The 12,052-nt window shown below is 46.2% G+C and overlaps 1 protein-coding gene across 2 annotated transcripts in view; it reads right to left on the bottom strand.

The window, feature by feature from the left end:
* The window catches only part of zmat4a (zinc finger, matrin-type 4a), a 112,894-nt gene that overhangs the window by 43,152 nt on the left and 57,690 nt on the right, over positions 1-12,052 (bottom strand). For both annotated transcript variants that reach the window (XM_030418446.1, XM_030418447.1), the window contains exon 4: positions 4,231-4,387. In XM_030418446.1, coding sequence (XP_030274306.1) covers positions 4,231-4,387 — 157 coding nt within the window. The remainder of the gene's footprint in view (positions 1-4,230; positions 4,388-12,052) is intronic.

The following is a 12,052-nucleotide window of genomic DNA, read 5'->3' as shown; positions in this document are numbered from 1 at the left end:
AAAACCATGGTCGTGTTGCCATACGAACACTTTAGCTGCACATTTTCTCCAAATCACTTCCCAGTAAAAAAAAAAAAAAAAATCAGTTCAGGGGGGAAAATAGGTCCCGACATTAAGCTGCAGATGTTAAAGGAAGTGACATTCATGGCGAAGCTATTGCGCTTACGGCCCAGACAATTGGAAACAGGCCAGGAATGTGCAAATAGAGAAACCATGTGACTGTGATTCTATAAAAAAAAATAGCAAATTAACATTCATTCAGCTCCAAAATAGACCCTGAATAGGAATTGCAGCTCATTGCAACACTGGCAGGTTGAGATTCAGCTGCAAATGCACGCAGATGAGCGTGTTGCTATATGGGTCAGTGGAAGTATTCCCATTAGCACGACGGCGCCGGAATAAAGGGCAAACAGGGGCTTTCTGTTAGCTTACAGAGGCTAACGTGTGTGAGAGGAAACAGCCTGTGGGAGCGGCATTAAACATTCATCTCAACTGTCGGGTGAAATTCCTGAATGTTTGAAAAACTTAATCGGAAATTCAGAACAGGAGCTCACGCAGGACTTCTTCCAAAGTGGATTTCAGAACGATAACTTTGCGTTTTTTTTTTTTTTTAAAGTTCAACGTTGGTTCTGAGCAGTCGGTGCTCATCACTCACATTCAAAAAGTCCCGTGACACCAGAGCAGAGATGCTCAGGGATCTTTGCTGTTTTGGGGTGAATGAGGAAAAAGAAAAAAAGATTTTTGCAACTGTATAGCGTCTGACAGCAGGCCGGAACAACAGGCCGTCCCCAGAGGCAGGCGGTTCAACAGAGGAACTCGGCCAGTCCGCTGACGTTACTTATGTAGAAATCAATAGCCCGGGCCTCCCGGTGCCCTGGATTTATCTTCCTGACATTTTCTATTTGTGACAGATCTGGGTGCCTGTACAATAGAAGTGCTCTAAATGTTTCAGAGAAAGCGAGCAGCTCCTGGATTTCAGCCGGATGGAGGCTTGTTTGGACAAGTGTAACAGATCCAACATTTTAGTGACAGACTCTTTCCCCTTCATGAGCTTTCTGATGCTTTATATGCAACTACTGTGACGCTATTGTGTTAAAGTCTAAAAAGGATCCGTAAGAAGGACTGAATGTTTGTACGTTTTATGATTTTTAGTGGTAAATATTGTCAAATATCTGGATATCAGCAGCTGAAATCAAAGAGAAGAAGGTATTTTCTGCCACATGAGGAGGAGGAGGCTCCTCAGGAGCTCGCTGGGTGTCAGTACGATTGATGGCTGCGTCTCCCCCTCGTTTGGCCGGGACGGAGCTGCCTCGGTTCTGAACCATTGGCCACAGATGGCATGCTTAATGGCCGTGTCCGTCACTGACATGTGGCAGAGAGAGCAAATGGCAAAAGGGCGCCGGCTGAGCTCGACACCATCAGACTGCAATCAAAGTTGTTAGGAAGTTAAGTACAAATGCAATTAAACCGAGTCAAAGTTTCCTCGAGGTTATTTAACTGCGAGGCAGCTGGACCGGAATCCAACTTTCTCCAGGCCCGAGTTACGGGCCTCTAGCCGAACACAGGCGGTAAACAATTTAAAGTTTGTTTTTTGTTAATCCAAGAGTTGAATAGGAACACTGCACCGAGCTCGTCCAGGCTCTGCTTCATACGCTCCCCAACACCATCAATATTTCAACCAGTCAAAGCAGGAGCAGGGCGAGATCGATCCGAACCCCCAGAATAAGAAGAAGAAGAACAGAGCACACAGGTGGACGCTGAACTGTAAATGCCCAGGAAGGAGTGAAGGAGCTTGGTGAACATTTTGCTTGTGACAGCAGCGATGACCCAGAGTGCCGAGCTGCTCAAGATTTCTTTTTTGTATACAAATAAAAAACAAGTGGAGCCCCTGTTGTCATTTCTGTCACGTCAGGTGTGCAGCGGAAACAAAACTCATTTCCCTTCCGCCTGAGCGAGCCCTGCAGACTTTACAGCCCAGCCTCTGTCCTGTCCTCTGTGCTAAAATGATATTCTGGCGCTGCTACAAAGCAATGAATTAATCTTTTCTCTCTTCTATTCAGCGAGCGAGTTCCAGGATTTGTCCGACAAACATTAACTCGAAGAGGAGAGCTTTGTGCGCCAATCTACCGATTCGATCCTTCCACTTTAGAGGGGAAATAGGCTGCGGCGGCTGAAGCGGCGCTAATGCAGGATAAACTCAGGACGCTTCAACAATGGGAGACTGGAGATAATACCTCTATAAAAATGCACCGCCTTATCAGCCAACAGACAACTTCCAACACATTTGAATAAAAGCAGCGGTGGCGATCTGAGGGCAGGAAGTTAAACTCAGAGTGCATATAAATGACTCGGTCATCTGCAGCAAACACGCCGCAGTAAACAAACAAAGGCTCGCGGCTCATCTGTCCACACCCACACTGCTCGTTATGGACTCAGGTGTCGGCCTCCAAAAAACAAAAGTTCCTCCTTCACTTCCCCCCTCTGTGATCTTCACTCATTATTCAAGCACAACTGCCAATTTGTAAGCAGATTCAAGGAGAGCAGCTGTCAGTGTTTCACAGCAGCAGCAGACTTCAGTCGGCCCAAAGGTAAAAAGAGCAGTTGGTGATTAAATCTAAATAAAAACACACAGAGACTCGAGTCAAAGCAGCCGACTGCAGCAGCTTGCAGGGGTTCAGTTGCTGTGAATAAGTTGTAATTGGCCCCAAAAAACACGACATGCAACATTTTTCTTTTTTAACAGACACGGATTCCACCGGGCCGGGTTCAGCAGCGGCGGTGGAGAACACGCACCACGTTTTATTTCTGATGGAAGCGGACTGATGCCGCCTCGACCTCCACCGAGCAGGTCGAGCCAGACGGGAAGTCAGACAGCGGAACGGCGCAGTGCATCGCGAGAGTTTTCAAAATAAAACTGATAATAAAGTCTGGCGCTGACTTACAGGAGATACAGCGCAACAACGTCTGAAATAGTGCCAATAAAAAACAGACAAGTAACGAAACAGTTTAACTATGTAGAGGCACAACAATCACGGAAACAAAAGGGAGGTGTAATATTCCTTCTTTTCCAAAAAGCCGCCACTTGGGGTAGGCGTAAACGTGACGTGACGTGAAGCACGAAGTTTGGCGTGAACAGTGAAGCAGGTCGAATTTGTCTTCAAAATAAGAGCTTTACATTGCACCCCATTGGAGTTTAGAACTAGGTTCTTAGCGGGGGGCTTTTAATTTGAAAGTAGCGACTGTTAGTAGCTTGCCGCTGCAACAACAAGCGGACAACGAAGACGGCTAGAAAGACCGAGGAGACGCTAGCATCTCCTGGATCTCAGCGGCGGTCCAGTTGCTCATCTTGACGTCTGGACTGACTGCTGTGATCAGCTGTTTCCTGGTTTTCAAACTCCCCGGCTGTGTGTCGCACAACAGTGCAGGTCATCGACACTTCTGCCCACCTCACGTAATTGCCGGCACATCGACAGCTCGGATTTACATAGAAATGGAGGTGGAAATAAGTGTACCCTCCGAGGCGTCACATTGGAGGACCAGAACAGACCCCCAATTTACCGCCTTCTGTCTAAATCTGCAGACCTAGACCTAGACCTAAAAACGACGGCCACATTGGTGGCTTGCTGCCCTGTATAAAACCGGCCACTGAGCAACAAAAAACAAACTTCACATGGACTGAAAGAAAGCAGCATGGCTTTTAGAGCGCTAGCAGCTCAAGCTAACAGACACCAGTGTTTTCCTGTGGACACGGGTGCTGATAACGAAGAAGTGACAGCAGATGTTTGGTTCCAGGAACAACAACTGGAATGAAAAAGTTCCTTTTACGTTCTGACCCTCACACCATCTGTGTGTGTGTGTGTGTGTGTGTGTTTGTGTGTGTGTGTGACGTCACAGAGCACTTTAAATCAGAACCGTGCACTCGCACACGAACACACACACTGGGAGGGAAAGGCTGCTCGCTTGGACTCAAAGTCAGAAACAACAGAGGGAGAGTGAGGCGGACACACACGTCGGGTCTGAAGCGAGAGCTGCTGCATAATTATTTAAAATCCGCTCCGTGGTTCTACTCCACTTCACACGTACATAACAACACCACCGCACATTATCAACACATATGGCATCTTACGCCTCATTCCTTGGTTATTTTCCTCCTCAATAATGAATACCCTGTGGAGACGTTTCGCTCCTCTATCATTTATACTCACAATGTATTTTTAACAGGGGCTATACCTTTGGTTGTGATAGCAGGCTGCTCCCCCAGTAGTAGCTTTAGCCTCTTGGCGTGGATTTTACCCTGGTAGTGTGACTGTGCCACCACCGCTGAGGTGAAGGACATGTTACACAGCGTGCAGCACTTATTCTTGTCCACGTCGCCCTCGTCGCTGCCCTAAAAAAAAAACATAAAAGCACAGTGACATCTCATCAATGATGAATCAAAGCATCCGACATGACAATTATTTATCTTTGGCAGCTTTTAAAAACAGGATTCAATCACACCCGAGTCAAATGTTTTATGAAGAAAGAGCAGCACAGTGTGAAAGCAGGACAGCTGCACATTGAACACATCACTAATCTCCACCTCTCCTCCCCTAAAGTGTTTAGATCCTGGCGGGATGCAAATTAAGTCGACTCTGCATTTTCAAGGGGTGATAGTCGGGCCAGTACAGCCAATGGTGGACCGCTCTCTGAGCCTCCATCTGTGCAAGCTGCACCAAAACCCATTATCCTCAGAGAGCGAGGAGGACGCAGAGCAACCCGCCATTGCACGCAGCAAGACAATGGGATGCTACTGAGAAATGAGAGGGAGGAGGGAGGAAACACAGCGGCCCGCCGGGCAGGCCGGGTCAAGAGAGGGATGATACTCAGAGAGGAGGAAGAAGAGGAAGCGAGGGAACTCCACGACCTCACTCAGATGTCTGTTTGCACCACACATAGCCAGCGAACAGCGTGGAGCGATGTGTGTGTGTGTCTTTACAGGCGGATTGCCTCAGCTTGAGAGGAGATGAGATACAAGCTCGTTCACCTTCATGCTGTACGTACGGCTGACTTTCTGCTGCGTGTTTCTTCGAATGCAGCTTTGATATACGCTCACGACGGACGTGTTTGGATTCGAGCTGACTTGTGATATCTGGGCCCGATCCCGATACATGCCCTGTTGGGATAGATATCTCTGTAGCTAAGTAGCAAGTTAATGTTACATCTCATCGCTGATTTGTTCAAGACAGTCCCAGAAATGTCCGGTTTTATCTGTTTGAATAAGCGCCACATCTACGGATGATATATCAGGGTTTTGAAGGGTTGTCATATTTCATGCAGGGAGATTTTACTGTATGGATTCAGAACAAACCTGCTTACTGACATTAGATGAAGCTGCCAAACTTTCTGTTGCACGTTTCTTCGAATGCAGCTTTTAAATACGCTGATGACAGATGTGTTTGGATTCGAGCTGTCTTGTGATATTTGGGCCTGATCCCGATTGACCCGCCCACTCAGCCGGACCCCTCCGTTTGGTGCCTTCAGACCGAGTGGTCAGGTGTCCTGAGTCATGTTGGGGTAGATATCTCTCTAGCTAAGTAGCTAGCAAGCTAATGTTACATTTCCATTGCTGATTTGTGCAGGACAGTCCCAGAAATGTCCGGTTTTATCCGTTTGAGTAAGCGCCACATCAACGGATGATATATCAAGTTTTGAAGGGTATTTCATGCAGGGAGATTTTACAGTATGGACTCAGTACAAACCTGCTTCCTGACATGAGATGAAGCCGCCAATCAGCTTGTTTGACGTGCAAATCCACACAACATGTTTGAAAGATTTGCACGCTGCAAGCCGCTGTACTTTCAGCTTCTGGCAAAAAAAATAGTAGTACAATGATTTTGTATAATCAAGGTTTGATTTAAAGCATTTGTTAGCTTATTCATTAACACATGTATCTATCTTCACTGTCCAAAATCATTTGGACGTCAGCCAAACTAATAACAGATGCAAACTTCTGCTTTCAGCCCTCCGCACACTGTTTGTGCTCATTACGGCTGCTGGATGTGAGCCGCGACACAACAGCTGCCAGCTTACACCGACTTTATTTTAGAGCTTTTTAAACAGCGTTTAATTTTTATTCCGCTCGGAAAAAAACTAATAGGTTATTTCAGCACTACTCAATTACTCCCAGCACCACTCGATCGCTTTCAATTATCCGGCAGACGTACATTTATATTCACTGCATTAGTCTGCGGCCTGCGCTCGGAGAGGAGTGTTTGTTCTGTCTCGAGGAATCAACGTGTGGACGAAATCATAAATATGACAAGAGGTTCCGGTAATTGCACCTTTCATCTGACCATTTCTTTTTATTTCACATTTGAAGAAATGAACGCCGTCAATTCAGCAGCTTTATACTCTCGTCAGAGGAAGACTTTGAGATGATCTCTGCCCACAGCAGCCAACCTGACCAGCCAGAACACCTAGAGAGGAGACGGAGAGATCCAGGAGGGTAGCGATGCTCATCCAGCTTAGATTCAAGGCTCCTGGCTGAAATCTGGTCGCAAGAAAAACAAAAATGGGACCCAAACAACGGGACATCAGAGACTGGAATGCACAGTGTTTCCCAGATGTCGGACTTTTAATGTAAGGTGGGAACACTCCGGCCCAAATGTTTGGGGAAACTCAGACGAGTTCGGGAACAAATCTGTTCGGTGTGCTCAGCTGTGTTGGAAGCTTTTGGAACCGCGCGGACGTTGTCTGATCAGATTCAACTTCCAAAGTCTGAGAGTGCCGGCAGTCGGAGGATTGGACGCCATCGGATACTCTGATTGGCGGCGTGCTAGTGTGTGGGAGGGGCGGAAGTGACGATGGTAAACAAACCACTTAAAAAGCGATTTCTCTGTTTCACCTGGGTTACTTTTTCCCTCCTGCGACGTCTTCGTGTAATAACGAGCTTGAGAGCAGACTGTTTTCATGTTTTGGATTACTGGCACGAAACTAGCGCCACCTGATGTTAAGGAGAATTATTGCATCTCGCGCAAGTGCAGAGCGTACGCGCTACTGTGTAGCTGGCAGCAGCCGAGGCGGTCTGTTTCAATGCAACTTTTCTGCTGAATGGGTCAGACGAGAGGCAACAGAGTGGTTGGATAAAGGCAGTTGGCCGTTGGTTTGAGTCTGGGCCGTGTGTGGGCCCTCCACATTATCACCACCATTGCAAATTCAAAAGATGCACTACATGTTTACAGTATATTTGCATATAAACAGCTTAATATAGGATCTGTGTTTTGTAGCAAGAAGGAGTTTATGAACTTCCTTGTACCTCGTGCCTTATACTAAGCCAAGCTGATCAATAGGCAAACTAATCCTTTACAGGCCAGCACACTACTTTTTAAACTATCCATCTAACCCTCCTGCTTTCTACATGACACCATGACACATTATGGCGGGTTCGCTGCTCTGGTGCACAAACTGTACACGGAGAGAAACTATTGATCAGCCTCATTCCATCCCCGTAACCGCAGGGAGAAATGCATGAAATTAGCGAAATGTGACGCTGTTATTGGTCTGCTGGAGCTATGAAATTGGAAAAAACCAACAGCGTTGTTTGTGCTTTGATGCGCTGGATCAAAGCTGCATTGACTGATGGAGCTGCACGCCCTGACTGCATGTGACACGACTCGCAATTATTATTCCAGGGGAGCAAAAAAAGTGTTTGTTTACTTCGGAGGCATTTGCATACAGTACAGTCGCTACATTAACACAGGTGACATTACACATTCACCTGTCTTCATCAAACAACCCGTTCTCCATCTCATTATGTTCCCTTGCACTCCCAGTGGAGGGTGATTGTGACTTTTCACCACATTCTCACATAAACACACAGCGTGATGAGCCAACATGTGTCCAACTAACACACCGTGTGTTTCATGGGGCACTTTAACTAGTGATGAAAGCAATTAAGCTAATTAATGATTCAATGATGAACTGCACACAGGCCTCCACAAGTCTGTTTCCACTGCACGATATTTATCTTCAACGTCGACATGTTTCTCATATCGGGTCCATGACAGGATCAGAGTTCTGAGAGGTCAGCTGGTATCGGCTCCAGCCACTCGCGACCATTAATGGATGAGCAGTTACGGATGAGAAAATTGGGCCGAGTTGTTATTAATTTTGGGGATGGTCAATGGTCAATGGAGTCCACCTCTCTTGGGCTCTGTTGGCTCAGAACCTGGTCCGCCCATCAAAGTAAAACAGCTTGTTGTGATGGAGACAGGTCTCTGTGAACATGTGGGTCCAACAGTCCCTGTCGTGCATTTGTTCATTTCCTTACACATTACATCAGCAAGCCTTAAACCCAAGCTGGGTCAGTACGACTCCCGGATCTCTCACTTCTCCTCCCCGGTGCCGTCCGGCTGGTCGGGATGAATGAGAGAGTGATAGCCTCAAAGTCCAGTGCTCTTACTCCAGAACCAACGCTTCCTTTTTTCCAATGCTGATTAATGTGTTTCTGTCATAGGTACTGTGTGCGTTACAGTGATAAAGCCAAAGAAATACCAAAAATGCAGCATCTCATTGCGTGTTCATGCCTATGAGATGCTGTGAGGCGATCAAAGCTTCACTTCTGACTTTTGTATTTGTCTCTTCTGACAGACGCATCAGTGTTGCACAGCATCGTCTTCTACTGTTAATACGCTGGCTGTCATTGTCGAGCGTTCCCAAAACATCTCCTGCCTTAATAACGGCTAAGATACGACCGAGTTCCTTTGTGAAGAAGCGCTTTTACTTCTCGACCAACACACCTTGTCAGAATTGTTATTGACTGCTTTCCTCCGGTCCGATTATATACTCACAACATGCGTAAGAATTTATGTTCATCCACGTCGAACGATATGATCGAAGAATAAAATATATCCTGCAGTCGAGATCATCACAGCGTAAATAAAGCTGCAGATGTGTTTCACCAGCGGGGGCTCCCGTATTGGACCTTTTACTGGAAATGGTATTTGTAGTAAGCTGTAATCTAGTACAGATCAACCACTGTGTGTGTGTATGTGTGTGTGTGTGTGTGTGTGTGTGTGTGTGTGTGTGTGTGTGTGTGTGTGTGTGTGTGTGTGTGTGTGGATGAGGGAAAAGGACAAAGACACACAGCTTTTCCTCCCACAGTGTGTGATAACTGAGGAGCACTGCTGCACACTGAGTCATTCCGACACACACACACACACGCACACACACACACACACACACACACACACACATATAGCCCCTCCTCCTGCCCTTGGCCTTGTCCTTCAGTAACTCTTAGCACACTCATGTATGCACACACACACACAGACACACACTGACATGCGCACACACGCACGCACGAACACACACACACTTCTTTCAGCTACCGAGGTGGTGGCAGCACATCCACTAGATTGCAGGATTTCATCGCCATAATGAGCAAATATATATTCAGGAAGGGACCAAAATACACCAGGAGATGAGACGCCACCTCCAAGTAGGAAGGATCCATAATTTCATGGTTAATTAAAACTGGATAAACGAAGAGCTAATTGCAGTGAAATGTGATTAATGAAGCGGCGGGTTTCGTTGTCGATGATGCCAGATTGACAATCGCAGTTAAACATCCAGAGAGCGGCTCTACCGCTGTCCTATATTCTGGATCTGGGCCGGTTACAGCACGTGCAGTGGAGCAATAATTCTAATGTGACTTGATTACCGCGAGTATCTGAAGGAACGGTGGAGGGATTTCTGATAAGCTCAGCAGCACAGATTTTAAAAAAATTATCTTTGTTTCTTTCCATATTGGTTTCCGGAAAGAAAAAAAAAGAAAAATCCATGAGTCATCTGAAAAAAAACCCAAAAAACGCAACATATCCAACCTCTGCCATATTTCAGCAGTCATGTGTGTGTAGTCTCAACCCAACAGTGAGGAATAATTGGAGTTCTGCATTGGCAGAATATACTGCTGCGCTGCACTTCTCTGAATATGTAACTGATGGAGGCAGGGAGACAGAGAGCGAGGGAGAAACGTTGCATTTGGAGAGGAGAAAGTGGGAGAGAGAGCGAGCGAGAGGAGGGGTCCGCCTCATTCCCATTCATGTGAGGCATAATAAAATAATCTTTTTGATTTGCAGGCAGTAAATTCTCTTTGCTGTCAGCGCCGTGCTGCACATTTTCATCTTGGTTTAAGTGAGGCGCTGTGTCCCTGCCCGCCTGTGTTTGTGGCGTAATGCAGTCGGGCTGTGATGTCTTACTGCACCGGACCGTTGTTGTTGTTATTCTTTTGTGACTGCATCAGAAATGCCGCGGCGTCGACATGCACGAGCTCGCTAGACAACACTTTCTTTCTCCAGCGCTAGAGTCAACAAGCCGCACTGCTTCTTGAGGTAATAGCTTTACCCTGCGACCAGCCTGGACGGGATTGGCCTGATCTTGGCCCGGTTTAGCAACCCGTATAATGCCTGAGCTAAATCTGGAGGTCAGGGATCTCTCACTACTCATGTGCATCTCCCCTAAGGCACATGCAGAAGAAATAGAACAGCCAAGTGCAAGGGTAACCCTGCAAAAAAAACAAAAAGACCTGCTCCAGACATGGCTGTGGACAATGCAGTCCATTGCTGCCAAGCGGAGCATACAGGGGAGCACTAAACAGGTCGGACACAGCCACAGCTGCTGCTGCTGCTGCTGCTTCAGCCACACGCAATCAAATGACCTTCAAATGAATCAGCAGGCAGCGCCGGGCCAGGACTCACCTAAAATGTGTGTCACAAGGACACGGTGATAGAGAGTGAAAGTGGCTTCACACGTTCTGCTCTCAATGTTTTACTTTCCCGTTTTAAGCCTCAGGCACAAACACATGAAGCACACACGAGATTTACTTCTTGCATTTCACACTGCACAGATGTGTGAAACATCGCGTGATGAAATGTCTTCTCTCGTTCAAAACTGTTAGGTAACAAATGAAAAAAGGATTTATCACCCCTCCGCTTTAATTCAGTCGGTTGTGATTGAACAGTACCAACAATGGAACTGCTGAGATTTTGCGATGCACTGGAAAAAAACTGTTGGCTTATTTACAACCTATCTACCACTTTAGTTGGAGGTCAAATGTTGGAAGACCAACAACGCTCAACTTTCGTCATTGGAGGCATATTTACTAATTTTGCGTCAAACTTGGCAGGTTTGTTGCAGAGAATCCAACGAAGTACAGCGTGGAATGTGCTGCAAATATTTTTATACAGAGTTTCTGAAGCGAGGGGGCGTGGACATATGACCCCCTCACAGGATCTCATGGGGAAGCAGATGTAGACAAAATGGAGATCAGCACATTGTAGTGTGAAAACGAGTATGGATGTCTGGAGAGACGCGGTCAACACAGGATTTCTATTCCTCAGAGAGAGCTGGAGGTGAGATTTTAAGTTTCGGTCAAATCAAATCAATTGTATTTATATTGCTTCAGTGGACGTTACAATCTGTACAGTCAACATCTTCTGTCCTTGAACCCTCTTTTACCCTCTCTAACAGTAACATGCTACTTAACGTTAGCCTCAAGGGCTAGAATGTTTATCATCGCATGGCAGCACCGGCAGCTACTCCGGGACGCCTCTGACTGTTTGTAGGATCCTGCTCAGAAAGTACTGATGCAATCATCCAGATTCTATATTGTCAAAATCAAATATGTTTCTATATAAACATGGCTCAGTTTTGGAGAAGTTTATACTCCATTCACTTTAAGATCAGCATGGTCAAGACAGTTTTCTACTGGTCTACGGCACAAATTTGAATGTCACAGCTCGCTACAGATGAAGTTGACTTAAAAAAAGTGGGATTACTTTGTCCCTTGTGACATGAATTAATCAAATAAAATGACAAAATGTTCCATGAACATGCCTCAACTCGCATACAGGTCACACTGATCGAGTTAATAAAAGCAACTGACGACACATTTCTACAGTTCAGAGCGTTTGCTGAGTCGGACTGAACACTTGAACGAGAACACCTCAAAGACAAAAACAGAGATTGACGATAAGAATACCAAAATGTCCTGAATGAGGCTCCTTGATTGACA

This window comes from Sparus aurata, chromosome 5 (assembly GCF_900880675.1).
Source record: "Sparus aurata chromosome 5, fSpaAur1.1, whole genome shotgun sequence".
Lineage (NCBI taxonomy): Eukaryota > Metazoa > Chordata > Actinopteri > Spariformes > Sparidae > Sparus > Sparus aurata.
Note: the sequence above shows the minus strand (reverse complement) of the source record. Positions and strands in the feature narration are given on the sequence as shown.